Source organism: Sorex fumeus, unplaced genomic scaffold, assembly GCF_029834395.1.
Source record: "Sorex fumeus unplaced genomic scaffold, SorFum_2.1 ptg000021l, whole genome shotgun sequence".
Lineage (NCBI taxonomy): Eukaryota > Metazoa > Chordata > Mammalia > Eulipotyphla > Soricidae > Sorex > Sorex fumeus.
In genome coordinates, this window is record NW_026606078.1 from 3,061,541 (window position 1) to 3,087,928 (window position 26,388).

Here is a 26,388-nt window from a genome sequence, read left to right on the forward strand (position 1 = left end):
TTCATTAATTATGACAGATGTAGCATACTGATGGAGGTTAGTAAAAAGGAGGATAAAGTATGGTGTTTAACAGTACTGTTGATTTTCACTGTGCTAAAATTTAAAAACACATAAAAATCATCCTCACTAATTTTACAGAATCTGAGGTATCCTTTGTATATACTATCTAAAGTTCATGGAATAGGACAATTATATCCCTTGTTCTTTGAAATACATAAAGGAAACAGAATAAATATGCAGAGCAGGAGAAACAAACAAAAATTTACAGAGGACTTGGTGTAGTCCAGACCTGCATAGTCAGCATATTATACAGGTTGCACAGTTGACTCTTCATTAAATCCAGTCAAGGATATCATTATCCATATTTTACAAACAATAAAAATGCAACAGTTTCCAAGTATGCCCTCGGTGCCAAGTGCTGTGTTAGGCATTTGTGGTATACTATCATGTTTTATTTCCTTCCAGTCTGCTTCATTAGGTGTCTTCTTTTGTGAATGAAAAATCTGAGATTCAAAGAAGGTAATTACCTATAATCCCCTAATTTGCACTTGCTATGGCTGGATTAAGATCCAGCCATAGCAAGTGCAAACCAGCACATTTCTTGTGACCTCAGTATTTCTCCTGTGTGAGCTGAAATTGCTTCCACCATAACCTGGGAGTAGGGGAGAGGGTCTCATTAAGATGCAGACTGCAGTTTCTCTGATGCTCCAACTTCACTGACTCAGAACTTCAGCAGATGCTGGAGTGACCCCAGACACTGGTTCTACTATTCCAGTATTTCTGCTATCATAAGTCTTATGGATTTTTTTCTTTCTAGGTTATTAGTGGTTACAGATCACAGATCTGTGCACAAAACTGTGTAAAGTAATTAACAGCTTTGTTATCTGTCACTTTATACCATTCTCTACTTCTCATATTGTTTCCAATATCTACAACTCTAGAATTTTAATCTTTGACAGCATAATACATTTCTTTCAGGACTAGAATCTAGTGCACCATAACTATTAGAATCCATCTGCATCTGGAATATTGAGATTTATACAAAATTTAAATGTTTATTTTGCACCGGGTTTTAACAACTTGCTCAAAATTTGCTACTTCCTGGAAATAAAGAAGAAAAGTGAATCACTCTAAAGAGCAGGAAGGGAATAAATCTGTAGATAGCTCTCTCTTCCCTAACCAATGTACAAAGTGATGTCATTTTGAATAGGATTTAGACTCTTCCAGTTGTCCCTGATGAATAAAACTTTGCCAGCACAAGAGATGATGGCAGACATGAGAACTCTGTCAACACTGGGATTTTGTTCAATCTCTTGACCAGGGGGGTACTTTTGAAGGCATTCCTATTATAAACTGGAGATGATAAACTAGTCGGTTAAATGCCCTGATGGCTTAGTCAGGTGATAAAGGAAAAGATTTTATAGCTACCATAGTCCTTTCCCTTACCTGAACTGTTATAAAAATGCCAGCTCAAATTCGAGACTTATCTTCTTAGAAATCTGTGAAAAGCGAATTAATTACTGCAATAAAAGCAAGCTAAGTGGAAGATTGTGTTTTACTGTGACAGTTAGATGTAATGTTTTTAAGCATCATTCGAAGACATGCATGTTCAGATAAAGGACCGGTATCTTGACCTAATCTTCCAGGAACCCGTCCAATATGGGCTATTTAACTCTAATGTAGAGTAATCACCCTGTTAAGAAATATTCAAACCCACAGGAATTATGCAGCTGTACTTGCCATTCACCTTTACTGGCATACTCTGCTTTGTTGCTGACAGCAAATGAGAAAGGAATGTTTAATGGTATATAACACCTCTCCTATAAGTTACCCAGAAAAACAGTGGTACTGAAATTGAAGTATTCTCTTGATACAGAGGGCTTAGAAACAGGAAGGTTACGGATGTGGCATCTAGGGTGGGCATGAACTAAACATTTCAGAACTGCACACTTCTCTCACACCACCTAACCCAGATTTCTGAAGATAATCACAACAATACATTTTCATACCCTAATTATGCTGCTTCTACTTATCTTGACATTCAGATTCTGGGATAAAAGAAGATGTATTATATGTAAACCAATTATGGGGAACAGAGGAACTTAAGATTGCAAAGTGTACCATGTGATCACCCAATTATAAGCTTTTCTTAATGACTCTGAACTAAATTTTAGCTATCCTGTATTGAAAAGCAATCTGAAATTCTGAATATTTCTTTTTTTACTGAACAATAGAGGGAAGATAAGGCATTCTTTTATTGGAAGACTCCACAAGGGCTCACCATAATGAAAAAGCTGGAAGTCCACAAGGTAGTGGTCTCAGTGCAAAGGCATGAGGCCTAGGGAACATAACCTATACCAGCACCCCCTACGAGAAGTTCCAGCTCGTTGGTAAAAGTGAGTTTATGTCAGAACTCAAAGAAGAATGACAAAGCACCAATAAATCAGTGTTAAGCCCAGAGTCTCAGAAATTAGCTCAATTTTTGGCGTGTAAAAGGCAATATAGGTGCTGGAGTGAAAGTACAGCAGGTAGGGTGTTGTCTGGCATGCATCTAGCCTGATTCAATATCTGGCACTCCATATAGGCCCCCAAGGCTGCCAGAAGGGAAACCTGAGTGTAGAGCCAGGAGTAAAAATGTAGCACTGCTAGCTAGATGTGGCTCCAAAACAAAATAAACATAAAGGCAATATACTTGAAAACATCACATAAGAAGATATCAAATTTGATTTTTTTTAAAAAAAGTAATGATTTATGCTTATATTCTTGGTTAACTGAGACTACTACTAATAATAACCCTAATTCATTAAGCTGTCTCTATGTCCTGAGCACTATTTTAAATGCATGGCATAGATTATAGAAATTCAATTTTACTCATTCGTATTCTCACATAAGAAAGTGAGGTATGAGAAATACACATGTTTGTTCACTCAGATGAAGAAAAAGGAATCAAATCAGCAGCCTGAATCAGACTGCTGTCTCCCACCTAGTTCAGGGCCATTTCAAACAAAAGAACCATTGAACAGAGAGTCACCCACCTCTGCATTTCTTCCTGCCACCCAAGTACTTAGACCCTACCTGAACTTGGCAACCAAACATACTTCTAAATATTTCTATTTATATATTTAGTAATGTTTTAACCAATACATATATTTTCTGTCTTCAGAATAGGTTTTAGCCATTCCCTTACCTTGAACACAGCAAATAAGACAAACTACTTGTTTTTGACACTTACATGAATTGGTGAGGCAGGGTCAGGCTGAACACTCTAGAACACAAATCAGAAGTGTCTGTCATTATCTCATAATTTCATGGACACACTGGTGATGGTAAGAATTAGAAGTGATCTTGCCTTTAACAGGGAATACTGGCAACTGGCCATTACAAGACAGAAGAGTAGCACCCGCATGTCTTTGTAAAAGCCTCGGTTCAGAGTTAGAAATCCAAGCCAAGAAACCAGGACAATCAGTAGAACCGCCAGCACATTTTCCTTGACATCTTCAGTTCTGTGCAAATAAAACAAGTTTTAAAAAATCTCAGAGCTATTGTATTTTATACATCTATCTTTAGTTATATACCAATACATATGGTTAAAGAAAATTGCCTATTTCTAATAGAAACTACCTGAACACTTCTAACAATATGTTAAGGTTTTTTGACTCCCTATACCTGCTTTATAAAAAAAATATTTTAACAATAGATATCTATAATTAAGACAAATAAAATATAATCAGAAATTTTAACTATGATGATGAAGTGTCAATCTCATAGTCAGGGGGCCAGAAGATAGTACTGTGCTGCAATTAGGGTGCATTCTATGCAAGAAGAATTGAGACCCCCCTCATCATATGGATGGCAGCTCTGAAGGCCTGCAAATGCTGCCAAGAGAGGAAGTGGGAGAAGAAGGAGGAGGAGGAAGAGTAGTAGAAGGAGGAATGGGAGGAGGAGAGGGGAGGGGGGAGAGGGAAGAAGAAGAAGAAGAAGAAGAAGAAGAAGAAGAAGAAGAAGAAGAAGAAGAAGAAGAAGAAGAAGGAGGAGGAGGAGGAGGAGGAGGAGGAGGAGGAGGAGGAGGAGGAGGAGGAGGAGGAGGAGGAGGAGGAGGAGGAGGAGGAGGAGGAGGAGGAGGAGGAGGAGATGGAGGAGGAGATGGAGGAGGAGGAGAGAGGAGGAGGGAGGAGGAAGGAGGAGGAGAGGGGAGGGAGGGGGAGGAGGAGGGAAGGGAGGGAGGAAGGGAGGGAGGGAGGCAGGAAGGAAGGAAGAAAGGAAGGAAGGAAGGAAGGAAGGAAGGAAGGAAGGAAGGAAGGAAGGCAGGCAGGCAGGCAGGCAGAGCCAATCCCTATCAATTGTATTTAAATCCAGGAAGGAAGGATGGGAGGAGAAGGGAGGTGGGGAAGGGGCGGGGAAGGAAAGGAAACAACTTCAGAACTCCTTGAAATTTCATTAGTAAGGCAAAAGTTATCAGAAAAGACGACTTAAGAAATGACCAACAAGGCAAAAGGAAATAAGAAAATAGTAAGAAAAGTATAATAAATGAAAATTCAAGAAAGAGAATTAACTAATACAGCAGAGATTAATTTTGAAATGCTGCAAATGGACTAAGATGAGTACTACAAGATAGGGTCCACAAAATGGATAAAATACATACATGAAATAAAACTTCAAGTTTTTACAAGTGGAGGAATGGCAAATTAAAATTAGAGGAAAGTAAAAATGGACAATAAAGACAAGTCAAAAATATCTGAATAGGACTTGGCTTTCGCCCTGCAAAGGCCCAGGCGTCCTCTGGGACCCTGGAACAAAAGCGGACCTGAGCCACGTCCTGCCCGCTCGCCCCCAACGCTGCTCCGCCAGTCTCCTCCGCATCCAGGTCAGTCCACCAGCCAGCATTGGAGTCCGGGACTTGACTTTCCACCTGCAAGCGCCGCAGGCGTCCTCCGGACTCTGGGAGACAAAGCAGCTCTGAGCCTCTCAGCCTCTCCCTTTTCGTCACCCAAGCTGAACTGGTCTCTTCTCCCCACCCAATCTTCAAGCCCCAGACATACACCAGGTACCCATGGGGGTGTGGCCACTTTAGAAGTGGGCATGGCTTTTAGAAGTGGGCGTGGCTTTTAAAGAAGTGGGCGTGGCTAATTTTCTGGGGGTGGCTGCTTATGCAGTGGCAAGTGGTTTACTCATACCAAGAAATCTACTCCCTACACTGGCACACCAACATGAAGAAAGGAGGCAAATCCCCACCACAGGGAGAGGATGATGAAACGAGCCCAGAAGCCTCAGTAAGTTCTAGACACTTAAGGGACCTCTCTGACAAAGGATTCAGATATGAAGTCATCAAGATGTTCAATCAACTCAATGAAACAGTCAGACAGATATCCAGTAAATTGAAAGAGGACATGAAAGAAACAATCGATGGCACAATTGACAAAATACAGGAAGAAATGAGAGCAGAAATTGGAAAGCTACGCAGAGAAATGGAACGAATCAAAGATTCCATAGATGAAATAAAAAACTCAGTCTGTGCCCTCAAAAATAGAATGATCACAGCAGAGGAAAGAATCAGTGAGCTGGAAGATCAGCTGCACCAAGACAACAGGCAACAACAAACAGTGGCAAAGGACCTCAAAATAGCTCTACAGAGAATCAGACTCCTAGAAGACTATTCCAAAAGAAACAATATTAGAATCATTGGAATACCAGAAGCTCAGGGAAACAATACCAATGAAAAAACCATGGTTAAACAAATCATCGCTGAGAAATTCCCAGAGCTCCACAATACAGCCATTCAGATTCAAGAAGCCCGAAGGGTGCCAGCTAAAAGAGACCCTAACAAAAACACTCCAAGACATATTATAGTTAGAATGATTGATGCTGCCGATAGAGACACAATACAGCAAGCAGCAAGGGCAAAAAAGGAAATCACATACAAAGGAGCACCCCTTAGATCTATCAGAAGAAACCCTCCAAGCCCGAAGGCAGTGGCAAGATATAGTGAAAAAACTCATTGAAATGAATGCTTCACCTAGAATACTCTATCCAGCTAATCTCTCACTCAAAATTGAAGGAACAGTACACTATTTTCTAGTTAAACAGCAGCTCAGGAACTTTATAGACTCAAAACCAAACCTAAAAGAAGGGCTAAAGGGGCTACTATAAGAAAAGACAAACCCTAAAACCACAACACATCCTTACAGAAAGATGACACAAAATCCCATAACAATAATCTCTCTCAATGTCAAGAGTCTAAATTCACCATTTAAGAGACAAAGAGTGGCAAAATGGATAAGAGACAGAACCCAACATTCTGCTGCCTACAAGAAACTCATCTCAACAGTCAAAGCAAACACAGACTCAAAGTCAAAGGATGCAAAACAATCCTGCAAGCAAACAGCTCCTTCAAAAAAGCTGGGGTGGCCATAATAGTATCCGACAACATTAATTTCACCTTGAAAAAGATTAGAAGGGACAGTGAAGGCTATTTTCTCTTCATCAAGGGATACGTACAGCAGGAAGGAATCAAACTCTTAAATGTATACGCACCTAATGAGGGAACGGCTAAATATTTAAAACAACTGCTAACAGATTTTAAAGAGGACATTGCTAGCAACACAATAGTACTTGGAGACTTCAATATCGCCTTATCAACTCTGGATAGATCAACAAGAACAAAACTTAGCAAGGAATTATTGGCTTTGAAAAAAAGAAATGGAAGAGAAAGGGCTTATAGAAATATACAGGACTTTACAACCCAAAAAGAAAGAATACACATTCTTCTCCAGTGCACACAGAACATTTTCCAAAATAGACCGTGTGCTAGGCCACAAAACTTACCTCAACAGAATCAGGAAGATAGAAATAGTATCAACCATCTTTTCAGACCATGATGCACTGAGGATAGAAGTGAATCACACACAGACACGGAGAACCAAATCAAACACCTGGAAATTAAACAACTCAATGCTGAACAATGAGTGTGTCAGGAACGAAGTCAAGAACGAAATCGAAAGATACCTGGAAACAAATGAGAATGAAGACACGAGCGACCAGAACCTATGGGGTGCAGCGAAAGCCGTATTAAGGGGAAAATTTGTAGCTCTGCAAGCATATCTTAGGTCTGTAGAAAGGATGCACATAAACAACTTGAACTCACAGCTCAAATCCTTAGAAAAGGATCAACAGAAAGAGCCTAAATCAGGCAGAAGGAAAGAGATCATAAAACTTAGAGCAGAAATCAATGACATGAAAACCAAAGAAACAATCGAAAGATCAATGAAACCAAAAGCTGGTTCTTCGAGAAAATAAACAAGATAGATTAACCACTAGCAACACTCACAAAGAAACACACACAGAGAGAGAGAGAGAGAGAGAGAGAGAGAGAGAGAGAAGCCTAATAAACCGAATCAGAAATGAGAAGGGGGATATCACAACAGAAACCAAAGAAATCCAAAAGATCATCAGAGACTACTTTGAAAGTCTGTATGCCACAAAACAAGAGAACTTAGAAGAAATGGACAAATTCCTGGACTCCTATAATCTCCCAAAGCTGAATCAAGAAGATCTGGAGTATCTGAATAGACCTATTAACATCAACAAAATTGAAACTGTAATCAAAAGTCTTCCTAAAAACAAAGCACAGGTCCAGATGGATTCACTAGGGAATTTTTCCAAGCATTTAAAGAGGACCTACTGCCAGTCCTTCTCAAGCTTTTCCAGGAAATTGAAAAAACGGAAACTCTCCCAAACAGTTTCTATGAAGCCCATATCTCTCTAATATCAAAAGGAAACAAAGACAACACACAAAAAAGAAAACTACAGACCTATATCCCTGATGAACACGGATGCGAAGATTCTCAACAAAATACTAGCAAATAGAATTCAAAAACTCATCAAAAAGTTCATAAACCATGACCAAGTAGGATTCATCCCCGGGGATGCAAGGCTGGTTTAACACTCGGAAATCAATCAATATAATCCATCATATCAACAAAAGAAAAGATAAAAATTATATGATAATATCTATAGATGCAGAGAAAGCATTTGACAAGATCCAGCACCCGTTCATGATGAAAATCCTTGCCAAAATGGGGATAGAGGGGACTTTCCTCAATATAGTTAAAGCCATCTACCACAAGCCTACAGCAAACATCATCCTCATTGGGGAAAAACTGAGAGCCTTCCATCTAAGATCAGGGACGAGACAAGGATGCCCACTCTATCCACTGCTGTTCAATATAGTACTGCAAGTACTTGCAATAGCGATTAGACAAGACAAAGACATTGAAGGGCATCCAGGTAGGAAAGGAAGAAATCAAGCTCTCACTATTCGCAGATGATATGATACTATACTTAGAGAACACTAAAACCTCTACCAAGAAACTCCTAGTAAAGTTGCAGGCTATAAAATCAATACCCAAAAGTCCATGGCTTTCCTATATGAAAATAGTGAAAGAGAAGAAAGTGACATGAAGAAAACAATCTTGTTCACAATTGTGCCCCAGAAAATCAAGTATCTAAGAATCAGCTTAACTAAGGAAGTAAAGGACCTGTACAAAGAAAACTACAAAACGCTACTTCAGGAAATAAAAGAGGATACGAGGAAATGGAAAAATATCCCCTGTTCATGGATCGGGAGAATTAACATTGTCAAAATGGCAATACTTCCCAAAGCACTGTGTAAATTCAATGTGATCCCTATTAGGATAGCAATGACATTTTTCAAAGAAATGGAGCAAACACTCCTGAAATTTATATGGAACAATAAGACCCCACGAATAGCTAAAGCAATTCTTGGGAAAAAGATAATGGGAGGAATCAACCTCCCTAACTTCAAACTCTACTACAAAGCAATAATAATTAAAACAGCATGGTACTGGAACAAAGGCAGAGCTGCAGACCAATGGAACAGAATTGAATATACTGACATCTCCCCCCAAGCATTCGACAAGGGGGCAAGAAAACTGAAGTGGAGCTGGGAAAGCCTGTTTAACAAATTGTGCTGGCAAAACTGGACGGCTACATGCAAAAAAGTGGGCTCAGATCTCTGCCTAACTCCATATACAAAAGTAAGATCAAAGTGGATTAAAGAGCTCAACATCAGACAAGAATCCATAAGGTACACTGAGGAAAAAGTTGGCAAAACCCTCCATGACATAGAAGCTAATGGTATCTTCAAAGATGTTACACTGCTGGCTAAGCAAGTGAAAACAGAGATAGACAAATGGGACTATCTTAAACTAAGAAGCTTCTGTACCTCAAAAGAAACAGTGACCAAAATACAAAGACAGCCTACAGAATGGGAAAGGATATTCGCCAAATACACATCCGACAAGGGGTTGATATCAAAGATATACAAGTATTGGTTGAACTCCACAAAAAGAAAACATCCAACGCCATCAAAAAATGGGGAGATGAAATGAATAGAAACTTTCACAAAGAAGAAATCCGAACGGCTAAAAGGCACATGAGAAAATGCTCCACATCATTAATCATCAGGGAGATGCAGGTCAAAACCACAGTGAAATATCATTTCACACCACAGAGACTCGCTGATATCCACAAGAATATAAGCAACTGGTGTTGGCGCGGATGTGGCGAGAAAGGGACACTCCTTCACTGTTGGTGGGAATGCCGACTGGTTCAGCCCTTTTGGAAAACAGTATGGACGATTCTCAAAAAATTAGAAATTGAGCTCCCATTTGACCCAGCAATACCACTTCTGGGAATATATCCCAGAGAGGCAAAAAAGTATAGTCGAAGTGACATCTGCACTTGTTTGTTCATTGCAGCACTCTTTACAATAGCCAGTATCTCAAAAAACCTGAGTGCCTGAGAACAAATGCCTGGTTAAAGAAACTTTGGTACCTTTACACAATGGAGTACTATGTAGCTGTTAGAAAAGATGAAGTCATGAAATTTACATACTAGCGGTGCTACATGGAAAGTATCATGTTAAGCGAAATTACTCAGAAAGAAAGGGATAGACATAGAAAGATTGCATTCATCTGGGAAACATAAAGTAACAAAATAGGAGACTAACACTCAAAAATGGACGAGATTAGTACCAGGAATTTTACTCCATAGCTTGGAGGCCAACCACACATGCTAGGGGAAAAGGGAGCTCAGATAGAAAAGTGAACACCAAATAAAGATTCTCCCAAGATGGGAGAAGGATGCTGAAAGTAGACTATAGACCAAACATGATTGTCACCCATTGCCTCTTTTGCAAACCGCAACACCTAATAAGAGAGATAAAACAAAAGGGAATGCCCTGTCACAGAGGCAGGGTGGGATGGGGGGAATGGGGGGTGGGATCCGTGGTGGTGGGAAATGGGCACTGGTGGAGGGATGGGTATTTGATCACTGTATAATTGAAACCCAAGCACAAAAATTTGTATGTCTACCACTGTACCTCATGATGTTTCACTAATAAAGATAAATAAATTAATTAATTATTTAATTGGGTTGTAGCAAATATCTGAATATATTGAATGGCAAACAGGGCAAATGAAGATTGTACAATGATAAGAAACAAAATATGATCAGATCCTATTGAAACATTTTCAGGGAATATTAGTTTGACTTCGGGAGTAACACTGAAGAAAATTAAGCAGACCTTATACTATAGGAATTTTTCTCAAAGTTTAGTTAAATAGCATTGCTTAATATTCACTAGTTTCTTCCTGCCAAATCCTTATAGTTTGTTTTAACACACATTCTCTAATCAGTACTTTTAATCCATGTGTGATCTCAAACATAATTTTTTCCATAACAAATATATAATTTTCCCATAATAAATATAAGTAATTTATGACTTCGAAAATAAAAATATAGCTATCATAGTATAAAATGTAAAATTTGTGTAACTTCATTCATGTTCTCTTAAATACACATCTCAGATCATAATGGTCCCAAATAGGAATTTAAGTTTTAAGGTGTTAAATAACAACCTTTAAATAATACACCATAATACAACCATAGGCAGTGCTCAGTCTACATTATAGTTAGGACTTGTCATGCTCAGGATAATATCTCTATAAAAGTTCCCAGCTGACTCTGACCCAGAATCCTGTCAGGAGATTACAACTCTCTTTGCAAAGGTCCCAAGTTGCTTGATTTTTCTAGGTCACTGTTTGGGAGTTTTTCCCCGTTTGTTGCTGTCATGTAGGGGTTCATCTAGTCTCTTTTTCCTATCTAAATTCACTGGGAAAAACTCACCAAGCTTGTTTCTATATGACTCAAAATAGACTCATAGGTACTCTGAATATAAGGTGTTTTCAGTCAAACACCTATTTCATTGTTTATGTTTAATGACACATACTCCATCCACTCTAATATTGCTTCATTCTTAAATTTTTCTTTTATTCAGGTTGGATAAATAGTAAGCAGGTAGGGCACTACCTTGCACTTGGTTTACTTGGGTTTTAATCCAAGGAACCTTGAGCCCCACCAGGAGCCATGTCTGAGCATAGAGCTAAGAGCTGTGAGCACCACCAAATGTGGCCCAAAAGATATCAACATTTTTTGTTCTTCTTTCTATGTTCTGGATCACATTTCAGAAATAATAATAGGAATAATAGCAAATAATATTTGTACAAATCTTGTTGTGGCAAACTTGAAATTCTCCTCATCTAACAGGAAATTGAGGCACTAGTAGTTTTATCAGAATCCTCTGATAACAACTCTCCTAATTAGTGGGGACTAGACTTTACCTACCCGGAGTTGATCAGCACCTGGGACTCCCCATAAAAGTCATAGACTACAAGGATGAGAAAGTAGAGTGACCATTAGGCATTTAGGCATTAGGCATTTAGGTTAAGAAAGTTTTCCTTAGGGAACAGAGTATTATTAGAAAAGAACATTGTAACTTCATTTCCAGGCTTGTAGGTCCTGAAATTTACAGTTGTAATTTTGCATGTAATTTTGCATTTCTTATAAGAAATGGGAAAAATAAGAATTGGGTAATATGGTTTAGATTTCAACTTTAGGGACAATATATGTTCTACTCACAGCTTGACACTCTTTTGCTTTTCTTTTCTCCTGTTTTCTTTCTCCCCCCATAAATTAAAAAGGTGATAAGTAAATGTGTTCAATGAAATATTAACTTTCAAATGAGTGTATGTCAGAAAGGAAAAAAAAAACAGATCAAAGTTATTAAAAGAAAGAAGTAACAATCACTTTATCCACCCTCCTTTTACCCCTGCCCAAACACACTTAAGTTGTCTTCCATGCCACAAATGGAACCCTCAAGTTTTTCTACAAAAATATGTCAAGCTGGACTGGATCAAGAGAACAGCAGGTAAGAGTTTTGCTTTTCCTGCAGTCCACTTGGATTCCATCCCCAGCATACCATATGGTCCCCTGCGCCCCACTGTGAGTGAGCTAACTCTAACTCTGAGTTCAGAGTTAGAACTGAGCCTGGATCACAGTTAGGTATGGCCCCCAAACCAAAACAAACAAAAAAGTGTCAAGCTGTGAACAGAACAACCCATGTATTGTCCCTAAAGTTGAAATCTAAACTATATTATCCAATTCTCATTTTTTCCATTTTGAGGGCTAGATTTACTATTTCTTCAATTGTCACAGTCCTAATGGTTCACAACTTTGTGTTTGCAAAAAGGTGTTCAACTTGATTCCAGGAAAGATTTGCAAAAGGCAATTTTTCTTTCTTAAGCTTGTAAGCCCACATTGCTTAAGGCCCCATTGTGTCTTTCATTTGGACATTTGCAAACTCAGCAGCTTACCGATCAAGTAGCGCCAACAAAGTAAGTCGATCGTACCAGACTTTAATCCACTTGCCAGGGAAAATGATAAATTTATAAAATTGCTCTCTGTTAAATTTTCCTTGTGTTGAAGAACAAGATGAGTCTTCCAGATCCTGACTCAAATGCTTTTGATAGCAAAAGAAACAAAAGGAAAGGGTTGTACATTGATATTAGCATAAATTTATATCATTAATTAGAAAGAATAAAAAACAAACTTAACTCTTCTGGAGCCTGAAATCACATTTAAAACAAGCTTGTTGTCACTTCCAGAGATTATGTATCAGTAATTTCTTTGTTCATCATTGATGTTGCAATTATTTCATATTACTAAATTTCTCAGAAAATAAAGATTAGCCTCTTTATAATGTTTTTCATATTGATCCATCGGTCATTTTTAAAAATGTGCCTTTTAAATCACCTTTTTACACCTTAAAAAATCTAATCTATAAGGTATATATCAACACTGTCAGGTCTATGTATTATATACACTTAGCATTCATTCTGCATCACAAATCACTTGAGAACCCATGACCACAGGTATTTTAGGTTATTTTACCCTACAGTGCATAACACTGGGTACCATGCTTTTTAAAACTTTTGATTAATAAAAAGTTTATTGAAATACAATTTATAATATAAGTAGGTATAAAAAAATTGTGAATATCTGTGACCAGTGTAAAACAGTCCTCATTCACATAAAAGTTCTCTTGTGGTTCACCTCCGAATATCAGAAACTTCCTTTCTCTTTAGAGAGTACAGGACAGGAGTGAGGGTGTTTGCCTTACATGCAGTCCACCTGGGTTCAATCCCCGGCATCCCGAATGGTCCCCTGAGTATTTCCTGAATGCAAAACGAAGAGTAATAACCCCTGAGCATCGCCAGGTGTGACCCAAAAAGCAAAAACAAAACAAAACAAATAAATAAAAACCCTATCTCTCTCTTTAGAGAGCACAGTTGTCCTGAATCTTCATCTTTCCCACTATTTTTCTGTATTTTACTGTAAAAAGGTAAAGGTAAAGGCCCTCCCGTTGTTCATCGATTTGCTCGAGTGGGCCCAGTAACATCTCCATTGGAGATTTTGTTGTTACTGTGTTTGGCATATCGAATACATCACGGGGAGCTTGCCAGGCTCTACCGTGTGGGCGAGATACTCTCGGTAGCTTGCCGAGCTCTCCAAGAAGGGCGGAGGAATTGAACTCGGGTCAGCCATGTTGGCTGCGTGCAAGGCAAACGCCCTACCGCTGTGCTATCGCTACAGTATTTTACTGTATTTACTCTTAAACTTCTATACGCTTTAGTTTAAAGTGTATATATTTCAGAGGTATGAAATCACAGTAAATAGATTCATAGACCCATAGACCAAATGGACTTGTGTTTTTCTTTTTTCTCTATATCATGGTCATGAAAAAGTTTCATGTTATTTTTATATCAGTAACATATATCTTCATTGCTGTATAATATTCTGTTTTGTGCTTATGCTGTAATTTATTTGTCTATTGTTTTTCAGGACACTCAGACTCTTGCCATTTTTAAAACTATCACATTGCTATGAACAATTTTAGACATATCTTCTGATACTTATGTGCAAACGTCTCTAGAAAATACACTTAAAAATATAATTGCTAAAAATGTAAATGTCTACCTATTACACATACTAAATTTTACTAAGAAACAAATTGTTGAGTTTTTATAGAAAATGCAAAATGTTACCACAAATGGAATTACTGGGTATAGAAATGTGCAGACTATTTATAACACTCTATGAAAAAGTAAAACTTCTCAGGTGATTTAATCAGTTCACACTCCTACCAACGTGTGTCAGTGTTGCTGATATTCTCACAATGAAGTTAAGCAGTTTTCCATTTCTATTTATCTGATAAATATAAATAATAATTTTGGTGGGCAGAACGACAGTATAGTGGGCAGGGCATTCGCCTTACATGTGACCAACCCAGGTTGAATCCCTGGCCTCCCATATGGTCCCCTGAACCTGCCTCAAGAGATCCCTGAGCACAGATCCAGCAGTGATCCCTGAGCACTGCAAGGTGTGACTCAAAGATACCCCCCAAAAAAATCATTTCTATTCAAATTTTCATTTCTCTCATTATGACTGAAATTGAGCATTTATTACCCACTTTTAGTCTTACTTCATGAAATGAAATCAGCCTTTCTTTTCTCTGTTGGGTGGCTGTTTTGTATTAGATTCATTAATAAGGTAAAAGGTAAGGTATCCTGTTGATCGTCGATTTGCTCGAGCGGGCCCAGTAACATCTCCATTGGAGACTTTGTTGTTACTGTGTCTGGCATATCGAATACTCTCGGTAGCTTGCCGGGCTCTCCGAGAGGGGCAGAGGAATCGAACTCGGGTTGGCCATGTTGGCCGCTTGTAAGGCGAATGCCCTACCCGCTGTGCTATCGCTCCAGCCCGCGATAGATTCATTAATAGATGTGTATATATATCATATATATTATATATATGCATATTTATAGTCATCTATATGCATATATGTGAAGACAGACAAATGTGATAACTACTTTCCCAGTTTGTGGTCTAATCATGGTGCTACTGACAGCTTTTTTTAATTAAAACAATATATAAATAATCCACCTTCCTATAAAGTGAAAATATTTTTCATATTTTGTACCTTTATACCTCAAGGTCATCTTTCTCAAAGTCATTTATTTTTGACTCTTGCATTTAAACCTATCAATCACGATCATGACCATCCTGTTATTCGTCGATTGCCTCGAGCAGGCCCCAGTAACGTCTCCTTCGTCCTAGCCCTGAGATTTTTTAAAAAGTGCCATATTCAAGGCTTTTTCAGAGTTAGGAGAATGAGACCCTTCATTGTTACTGGTATTTGGCATATAGGGTATGCCACGGGGAGTTTGCCAGACTCTGCTGTGTGGGCAGGTAGCTTGCCAGTTTGTCCAAAGTAGAAATGAGATGATAAGATGTCACGATTCATTTTTTATATATGAAATAAGATAAGGGTCCATGTTCTTTCCCATAAATAAAGCTGATGTCTCAGCATCATTCATTAACATGTTCATACTGGATCCAGAGAGCTAGAACAGTGGTAAAGGTGCTTTCTTCCCATACAGCTCAGACTTAATCTCTAACACTGCATATAGTAGCCAATGTCCTGACAGAACTGATCTTTGAGCATAGAGCCAAGATCAGGTATGGCCCTCTGCACAGTCAGATGTGGGTCCAAAACAAAAATCACAAACAAGCAAAAGAACAACAAAAATAAATAAATTTATCCCTTTCTCACCAGTACTTGTATAAACCATTGTCTACATCTGTGTATTATTTGGCCTTTAAATTTTAATTATCAGTGAAATACTATGCAGCTATAAGAAAAGATGAAACTTTGCAGCTAATTGCAACTTGGATGGAATTGGAAGGTATTACGTTAAGCAAAGTAGTTCAGGGAGAAAAGCAGGATGATCACACTTGTTGGAATATACAGATGAAACAAGAGAATAGATAGTATTGAACACTGACAAATCCTTGAACTTGGGGTATAAAATTGTTCACCAAGCATTGGAGTAATGAAGATTGGACGAGGGGTGACATAGAGAACCTTGGATACTTTGGGGGTTGGGGAGCACACAACAACTTTGACTATCTATAGCATAAACTATGTTAAAGTTTATTTTAACTATTTTACCTAAACTATAATAAAATAATTGTTTTAAATGTTTAAACTATCGGGGTTGGAGCGATAGCACAGCTGGTAGGGCATTTGCCTTGCATGCGGCCGACCTGGTGGACCCAAGTTCAATTCCTCCGCCCCTCTCGAAGACCGGGGCAAGCTACTGAGAGTATCTTGCCCGCACAGCAAAGCCTGGTAAGCTATCCGTGACGTATTTGATACGCCAAACACAGTAACAACAAGTCTCACAATGGAGACATTACTGGGCCCGCTGGAGCAAATCGATGAACAACGAGAGGACAGTGCAGTGCTACAGTTTATCTTTGCCATTAGGATTTGAGAGGGGGCAGGGCATAGCCAGCAGTGCTCAGTTCTTCTTCTGGTTCTGCACTCAGAGATTACTCTTTGAGGGCTCAGGGTACCATGATGGGGTACCAGAGATCCAACCTAGGTTGGCTGCGTGCAAGGAAATCACCCTTATGCACTGTATTATTTCTCCAGTCCTTTGCTATTGTATTTTTCCTCATTTCTTTCTAAAATTCTGAGACAGAACATGACAACCTTTGTCACCATACAACTTAATCTCCTCTATGTCATCTGTCCCTCTGCTACAACAAAATGATTTCTTCAGATCCAACATCTAGTTCACCAATACCCTATTCTTGTATCAGTCTTGTCAGATCTCAAAATTTTATTTTCATTATTAAATTATTCATTTCTAGTATTTATTATTTTATCATATCTGTGAGGCTTATATGGCCTTTAGTATCTTACTTTTGTTTCGGGGTCATGCCTGGCAGTGCTCAGGGCTTACTCCTGATTCTGCACTCAGGGATTACCCTGGTAGGCTCAGGGTAATGGGGTGCAAGGGATCAAACCCAAGTTGGTTGTGTGCAAATCTCTGCCTGCAAAAGGACCACTTTGATTCCTTTCTACTTATTTTAATTCATATATATATATACATATATATATATATACATATGGAAGATCTATCTGAATCTGATTATTAGAATATCCACATTCACTGAGAGTCAATTTCTGCTTCTGGTTGATTTTGCTGGTTCTTATTTATGGTAGCATACTTTATTTATTTATTTATTTTTGCTTTTTGGGTCACACCTGGCGATGCACAGGGGTTACTCCTGGGTCATGCACTCAGGAATTACTCCTGGCAGTGCTAAGGGGACCATATGGGATGCTGGGAATCGAACCCGGGTCGGCCGTGTGCAAGGCAAATGCCCTACCCACTGTGCTATCGCTCCAGCCCCAGCATACTTTAAAGAATAGTAACTTTCCTTTATTCTATTTTCCTTGGATCTTTATTAGTGTGTATTATGAAAAACTGTATTATAGCTCTGTATTTCAAGATTCAAATTTATCTATGTTTTCTGCAGACATTTGGAGGCACTTGGAGCCTCATGTCCTCTCATTTAAAGTAAATTCTTCATCTGAGATGTTTAGTCCATCCATGTATTATAAATAAGATCTGCTCATCCACATGAAATTGTGGCTCATTAAGACTTATGGGGTATTTCTACCCAATTAACCAAAACTAAAGTCTGAAGCAGGCAGTTTTCCATATAACCCTCTTAATGAGGTTGATGATAAAGTATATTCTGTTCTTCTTTATAGTAAGGAATGGCCTCTTGTGGTCTCCAATTAAGTTGTGAAGATATTCCTATTAGATGGCCGATGTTCATGGAGGCTTTAAACATAAATTTTCTGCTGACTTTTTCCTTTACTACTTGGCCAGAGCATGTTAGTTCTTGTTCTGATATATAAGTCCTACCCTATTGCTGATCATGTATTTCAAATCGGAAAGTTTAGTATATATGGTAAATGTAAAAAATGTATAAAATGTATAAAATGTAAAATTTGCTCTCTAACAATTTAACTGCTCAATTCATTTTGCTGTATAATAGAACTCTAGAACCTTTCTATCCTGCAAAATTGAAACTATACCCACTAAACATCTCCCAACCTCCATCTCTCAGTAGCAAAAGCTTTATTCCACTTTCTTTATAATATTTACTTACACTAGGTACTCTATGGAGTTACACAATATTGTCCTTTTGTGGTCGGCTTATTTTACTTAGCGTAATGCCATCAAATTCCATCCATATCACAAGATGGGTTACAGTTTCTCTCTCCCTTTCTTAAGACAGAATGTTATCCCACTCCTTTCCCATTCCTTTCATTGTTGGTTTTATGGGACACCCCACCTGATGGTGCTCAGGGTTTACTCCTAGCTCACTGGTTGGAGATCATTCCTTGAGATGCTTGGTGGTGGAGGAGGAGTGAGATTTGGGGCACAGGGATCACTCAGGGATCATAAGTATCATAAGGATCACTCAGGGTTCAAAAAGCATATGAGGTGCAGGGGATTGAATTCAGGTTGGCTATGTGCAAGGAATGTGGCCACTGTACTTTATCTCCAGCCCCTTTAACATATTTTTAAAGTCTGCTTTTCTGTTGATGGACATTTGGGTTAATTCAAGCTCTTGGCTAGTGTGAATAATGCCACTAGAAATATGAGCAAGCAAGTGCCTGAGTTTATACATTAGATTCTTTAAGCTATAGATTTTAAAGTGGAAGGCTAGGTCACTCTAATCTGTGTTTTTATTTATTTGATCTTTCCCTGAAAATTTCCAAAAGGAATTTAGGTTAATCTTTCTTATAGACTGCCAAACGAGACAAAAGAGACTGCAAAGAGGGTGTCAAGACAAGAAAAGGAATGAGGTCATGAGCTTGGAGAAGATGTTTTGCTTTAAAAACCTCACACCTCACTTTGATTAAAAACACAGAATGTTATACTTGGACATTATTATTTTCTTAATTCATTGAATATCACAGAAGTCACAATGCCTGGTATCCATCAGAACAGCACACTTCTTACTGGAGACCCCTGAGGGAGGAATTATCCAAGGAAGCTAACCTCACTACTGTTTATTGCCAATTCACTGACTTGGCTTATAAAATATGTAGTTATTCTGATTATAAAATATTAATGGAAAAGACATTTCAAGATAAGTTTAATCCATAATGGAGATATGACACAAGGTGGCAATTTGTAGGATGGATTGGACAATGTATTCTAGGAAAGTTATGATTGCAAGCACTACTTGAATCTAGAATTCTATTTCAATATAAAAAAATAACTTTTATACAATATGAATTATATTATGTATAAATATAAAAGTGAAAGCTTTCTAGTTTGGGGTCAGCATACATAACATCTTTTAATGACAATGAATTTGTGATTTATAGTAAATTTCCCTTTAAATTGGATCCCTTTTTCTTTATGTTTTAAAGAGTATAAGAAATATGTGCATAAGGGAGCCAGGATTGCTGTTCTGTCATGTGGAAATTTGTGTCTGATGCATTATATAGGTCAAAAGTAAGCAAGAGTGAAAATGATGGTATTCTTCTAAAATGTAAGAAAAATGGGTCTGGAGCAATAGCACAGCAGGTAGTGGATTTGTCTTGCACGTGACTGACCTGGGTTCGATTCCCAGAATTCCCTCTGGTCCCCCGAACAGCGTCAGGAGCAATTCCTGAGTGCGTGAGCCAGAAGTAAATCCTGTGCATCGCTGTGTGAGACCCAAAAAGAAAAAAAAGTACTCCTGAAATTGATAAGGGGTTGATATCAAGGATATACAAAGCCGTGGTTCAACTCCACAAGAAGAAAACATCCATCCCCATCAAAAAATGGGATGATGAAATGAACAGAAACATTCTCGAAGAAATCCGAATGGCTAAAAGGCACATGAGAAAATGCTCTACATCACTAATCATCAGGGAGATGCAGATCAAAACAACAACGAGATATCATCTCACACCACAGAGACTGGCCCACATCCAAAAGAACAAAAGTAACTTGTGTTGGCGCAGATGTCGCAAGAAAGGGACTCTCCCTCACTGCTGGTGGGAATGCCAACTGATTCAGCCCTTTTGGAAAACAGTATGGATGAGTCACAAAAAATTAGAAATTGAGCTCCCATTTGACCCAGCAATACCACTCCTGGGAATATATCCCGGAGAGGCAAAAAAGTATAGTCGAAATGACATCTGCACTTGTATGTTTATTGCTGCACTATTCATAAAATCTGAAAAATACCCAAGTGCCTGAGAACAGATGACTGATTAAAGAAACTTTGGTACATCTACACAATGGAATACTATGCAGGTGTTAGAAAAGATGAAGTCATGAAATTTACATACAAGTGGTACTATGTGGAAAGTATCATGCTAAGTGAAATGAGTCAGAAAGAGAGGGACAGACATAGAAAGATTGTATTCATCTGGGGAATATAAAGTAACAAAATAGGAGACTAAAATCCAAGAATAGTGGAGATAAGTGTCAGGAGGTTCACTCCATGACTTGAAGGCCAGCTGCACATGCTAGGGGGAAATGCAGCTCGGATAGAGAAGGGAACACCAAGCAAAGGGTATTGAGAGGGTCCTCCCAGGATGGGAGACGCAAGCTGAAAGTAGACTATAGACTGAACATGATTGCCACTCAATGCCTCTTTTTCAAACTTCAGCACCCAAAAGGAGAGAGAGAACAAAAGGGAATGCCCTACCACAGAGGCAGAATGGGATGCGGGGGATGAAGGGTGGGGGTGGCAGGGCTACTGGGATCATAGGTGGTGGAGAATGGGGACTAATGAAGTAATGGGTAATTCGATCATTTTGTAACTGAAACCCAAGCACAAAAACTTGTAAGTCTACAACTGTACCCAATGGTGTTTCACTAATGAAAATTTTTTAAAAATACTCCTTAAATTGAGGCACAATATTATACCTTTTGCAGATATAGAAGACTGCAAAAATAGAATTATATGAAGATTATATCTACATCATTGATAAAACATATTAAACATTCTGAGAGTGTGCTATCATTATCTTTTACTGTCTATGGCTGTCTAAATGAAAATACTTCTTTAAAAAATTGTAGAATAAAGCAAATATAAATGATTTGGCTTATGTATCATTTATTAAGTCTCCCATACAAAAAATTACCACAGACTGTGTGACTTGATCAATTGAAATGTGTTTCCTCACAGTTTTAAAATTTGAGACTAATAAGCTAGCAAAACTTTTCCCTCTAATGACTGGCATATATCAAAAAGAACAAGAACAACCAATGCTGGCAAGAATGCAGGGAGAAAGAGATTCTCATTCACTGCTGGTGGGAATGTTGACTTAACCAGTCTTTCTGGAAAACAATAGGGATATTGCTAAGAACTCTAGGAATTGAGCTTCCATTTAACCCAGCATAACCTTGGAATATACCTCAAAGTCCCTGAAACAAAATGGTAAAAGACATTTGTACCTCTATGTTCTGACAGTACCATCTACAATAGCCAAAATCTTGAAACAACTCAAATGTCAAAAAATAGATGACTGGATAAGGAAACTATGGTACATAAACACAGTGGAATATCACTCAACCATAAGAAAGGATAAAGTCATGAAATTTCCTGCTACATGAAGGAACTAGAGACTAACATGTTCAGTGAAGTTGGGGGAGAGAGACTGAAACAGAATAACTGCTCTCATATGAGAGATATAAAGAAACATAATGGTAGAATAGCGAATACCTAAGATAATGGAAACAAGGAACATGAAAATTGGTATTAAGTTGGAAATGGACCACTCAAAGGGACTGGAAAATAGGATGGTTTGGGGGTTGGGGGCAATGTCAATGGGAGAGGGAAGTATTCAACGAGGAGGAGCAAGTAGTGCTAAAAGGTGGTACAGTGCTTTGTACAAAATTCTATCAGGAACAATACTATAAACTGCAGTACAGAAACTATCATATTTGGAAAAATCACCTATCATAGAGCAGATTGGTGGGTGAGAGGCAAATGAAGTAAAGGGGAGCATGGTGAAAGCAAGTGGACACTGGTGAAGGGATTGATGTTGAATATCGGATGAATAAAGCCTTAATCACTCAATCACTTAACTTCCTGTTAATCGTCAATTTGCTTGAGCGGGCGCCAGTAATGTCTCCATTTGTCCCTGTCATGTGCTAGTGTGACCCAATGGCGTCTGTTCGCTCTGGGAACATGAAGAGCCTCAAACCGATCGCTCATAATCTTGATGAAGAAGTCTGACCATCTGGTAGGTGGGTGGCCACATGGTCTTTTGACATCCTATGGAATCCAGTCGGTAACAGCTCTAGTACAGCGGTGGTCTTTAAATCTCATTACGTGACCAGCCCATCTGACTTTGACACCTTGGCAAACGAGACAGCGTCCCTGATTCTTGATCATAGACAGATGTCGGATTCTTTCTCTCATTTGAGTGAAACGTGATATTCCAAGCATAGCTCTTTCAATTCCTCTTTGGGACACCCGAATAGCGTTCTCATCCTGTTTGCATAGGGCCCAGGTCTCTGAGGCATATGTTAATGCAGGAAGAACAGTGGAATCAAAGAGATGTGCCCGGAGTTGGAGGTTCTTAGTCCTCTTAGCTATTTCTTCGACGCTCTTGAAGGCGTTCCAAGCCGCTCTCTACCTCCTGCGCATCTCGGGTGACAGGTCATTTGTCATGTTGACTTCTCGACCTAGGTACACATAGCTGTTGCATTTGGAGATGGTCGTTCCATTGAGAGCTAATGGGGCGTCAGGAACGAGGTTGGTTCTCATAAACATTGTCTTCATAAGATTCAGCTGTAGTCTGACCTTTCCACACTCACGGTCAAAGTCGGTCAGCATTTGTGCCGCTTGGCAGATGTTTGGTGTTATTAAAACAATATCATCAGCAAAGCAGAGGTAGTGTAGTTGCTGACCATCTATCTTCACTCCCATTCCTTCCCATTCCAGTCGTTGCATGATGTTCTCAAGGGTGACACTGAAGAGTTTCGATGAAATGATATCACCTTGCCAAACCCCTTTCTTGACATTGATGATTACTTCTTTGTAGAATGGTGAGATCCTGGTAGTGAATCCGTAATACAGTTCACAGAGGATCTTGATGTATTGAGCTTGAATGCACTGATTGGCTAGGGCTTCAATGACCGCTTCCATCTCAACAGAATCAAAGGCCTTCTTTAAATCAATGAACGTTAAACAGAGCAGCATCTTGAATTCCCAACAAACCTCAATGAGCTTGGTTATCGTGTTGAGATGGTCAATGGTGCTGAATCCTTTGCGGAACCCGGCTTGCTCGCATGGATGTCCTACATCTAGTGTTCTGCCAATCCTATTTAGGATGACTCGAGTGAACATCTTGTAGATGACAGACAATAGGCAGATCGGGCGATAGTTGCCAATGTCATGGATGTCTCCCTTTTTGAACAGTAGTACAGTCCTGCTGGTTTTCCATTGGGACGGAACCTTGCATTCAGACAGGTAATGTGTGAAGAGCCGAGCCAGCGTATTGATGAGTACTGATGGCAGGTTCTTCAGGTGTTCAGGTCTGACCTTGTCTGGGCTGGGTGCTGTTTGTTTCTTTACTGATGAAATGGCGTGTCGGATTTCAGAAGGGAGAACTTTGGGAACGACATATCCATCCTGTGGAATTTGGTATGTCGGTATGTGGACATGGTTATCGAAGAGCTTTGAGTAGAAGTCATGGATAATCTTCTCCATTGCCATTCTGGAGGATGTGATAGATCCATCAGGACGTTGGAGGGCAGTCATCTTGGTCTTGTAGTTGGTGAAGGACAGGCGGGTGTTACGAATACTTTTCCTGGCTTCTGCCGCATCTACCAGCACTTCTGCTCTTCTCTCTTTGAGGTCTTCTTTGATATAGCATATCTGCACTGCTTTGCGAGCTTGGACATTAGCTTGCAGTTGCCTGAGGCATGCGCCAAACCACATTGGAGAAAAAGCTCAAGAGTTTTCGAAGACAGGCGTTTTTTTGTGGCTATCTCTCTCTTGGCGTTCCTCACACAATCATGGAGGTGCTGAACCAGTCAATTCCTCGTCAATGTTGTCAACAATGGCATCTAATCATGAATAAAGCCTAATCATGAATAACTTTGTAATTTTACAATGACTAAAATTTAAAAAAAATTTAAGGAACATTTTCGTCTAATGTTCCTTTGTTGGCAAAAGAACATCATGTCCCACTGCCATGGCAATGACTATGTATTTTTGAATCTTAATATCTTCTTATTGGATTATAATATATCCCAATGAATCTTATTTTAAAATGCCCTAACATGAACTTATTTTTTAAAATTACCTGTGTACTATATTTTGAGACTTTACCTCCAAATAGTTCTACATTTGAGGCATAGTACTCATTTATATACTCCTATCACTTTATATTCATCACCAACAAAGGGCCGTCAAGAGCAAATACTTTATTTCCTAATATAGAACATTCTGAGGTATTACAGGTTGAGATTTAAATTTTCATGGATCACAAATCAATCCATAAAGCTTCAATGGATGGACACAGAGAGTACTGTCTGTCCATCCAGTACACTCATGCTGAGTGAAATGAGTCTGAAAAAGAGGGAAAGATGTAGAATGACTATACTCATTTGTGGAATATTAAAAAAAGTAGTGTGTTGGCTGAATATTTCTAGAAGTGGCTCACAGGGACCCTGAAGACTTGAGAGGCCTACACAAACGTGAAAATGATCAAAGGTTAGACTTCCCCCCAAAAAACACTATTAAACTTGGAAACTGTCCTATATTGTTTATCAGAAGAGAGAGACGGACAGACAGATGGAAAAAATGAAATTTGAATATTATAAAACTCCTAAAAGGTCCAAAGATATACTGTCCTCCCATCAGTTGAAGTGGGAATTGTTAATGGAAATATTATTGGGAAACTAATTTACACAAGTAAGTTGGGAGTAACTTTGGGGAGGAAATAGATAAACTAGTGATTTTTACAGAATACTAGGTATTGTAAACCAAAAAAAAAAATTAAAAAATAATTAAATAATAAAAAAGCATGCATGGCAAAATAATCTTGGCTGACATTTAAAAAAGTATCATGGGACTAATATCCAAAGTCAGGAAAAACAGGGGGCAGGAGGACTGGTCAATGGTTGGAACAAGTGGGTGACAGACAAAGGATAGAGAAGGGATCAGTAGGACAATAATAGTTCAAAATGATCACTCTGGACAAGAACTGAATGTTGAAAGTAGGTAAAGAGATATACATGATAATATTTTAGTATCTGTATGGTCAAATGCCCAAATGGAGAGAGAGAGAGAGAGAGAGAGAGAGAGAGAGAGAGAGAGAGAGAGCAACAGCCAAAGAGAGACAGAGAGAGAAGTGTCTACCATAGAGACAGTTAAGGGGCTGGGGACATTGGTGTGGGAAATGTACAAAATGTACAGTGGTGAAGGAATGGGTGTTGGAAGATTATATATGACTGAAACCCAATCATGAACAACTTTGTATCTCTTGATGATTCAATAGTTTTTTTAAAATTTTGAAATTTTATTCTGTGAAAAGTAATTTCATAGTTTTGTGTTGTTGTTTTGGGTCTTAAATCTCAAAGGAGTTCAAAGTAAAATGTTTTAGTTAAGTAGAGTAATTGGCAATTGTTCTTAGACTATTTTCTGGTACATATTTCAAATTTTGCTGCATTAATATAAAAAAAAACACAGTAAAGGACTAACAAAGGGCCAAAGACAACATGCCCTGGGAGCCAGTCTACAGAACTGAATTTGCCAAGGGACTGGGGAAAGTCTTGAGAAAAACATTGATGGAAAGATACTGATACTCTAGTGGTGGAAGTAGTATTGGAATATTATATGCATAAAACTATTATTAATATAATAACATAGCACTGTAGTACCGTCCTTCCGTTCAATGATTTGCTAGAGCAGGCACCAGTAATGTCTCCATTATGAGACTTCTTGTTATTGTTTTTGGCATATCGAATACGCCACGGGGAGCTTGCCAGGCTCTGCTGTGTGGGCAGGATACTCTCAGTACCTTGCCGGACTCTCCAAGAAGGACGGAGGAATGAAACCCAGGTCGGCCGGGTGCAAGAA

At 38.8% G+C, this 26,388-nt stretch overlaps 1 protein-coding gene across 2 annotated transcripts in view; it reads right to left on the reverse strand.

The window, feature by feature from the left end:
• Window positions 1-26,388, reverse strand: part of PCNX2 (pecanex 2) — a 409,093-nt gene that overhangs the window by 230,588 nt on the left and 152,117 nt on the right. For both annotated transcript variants that reach the window (XM_056113571.1, XM_056113570.1), the window contains 3 exons: window positions 12,732-12,877; window positions 3,350-3,503; window positions 3,233-3,265 (listed from right to left, as the gene is read on the reverse strand). In XM_056113571.1, the coding sequence (XP_055969546.1) occupies window positions 3,233-3,265; window positions 3,350-3,503; window positions 12,732-12,877 (333 nt within the window). The remainder of the gene's footprint in view (window positions 1-3,232; window positions 3,266-3,349; window positions 3,504-12,731; window positions 12,878-26,388) is intronic.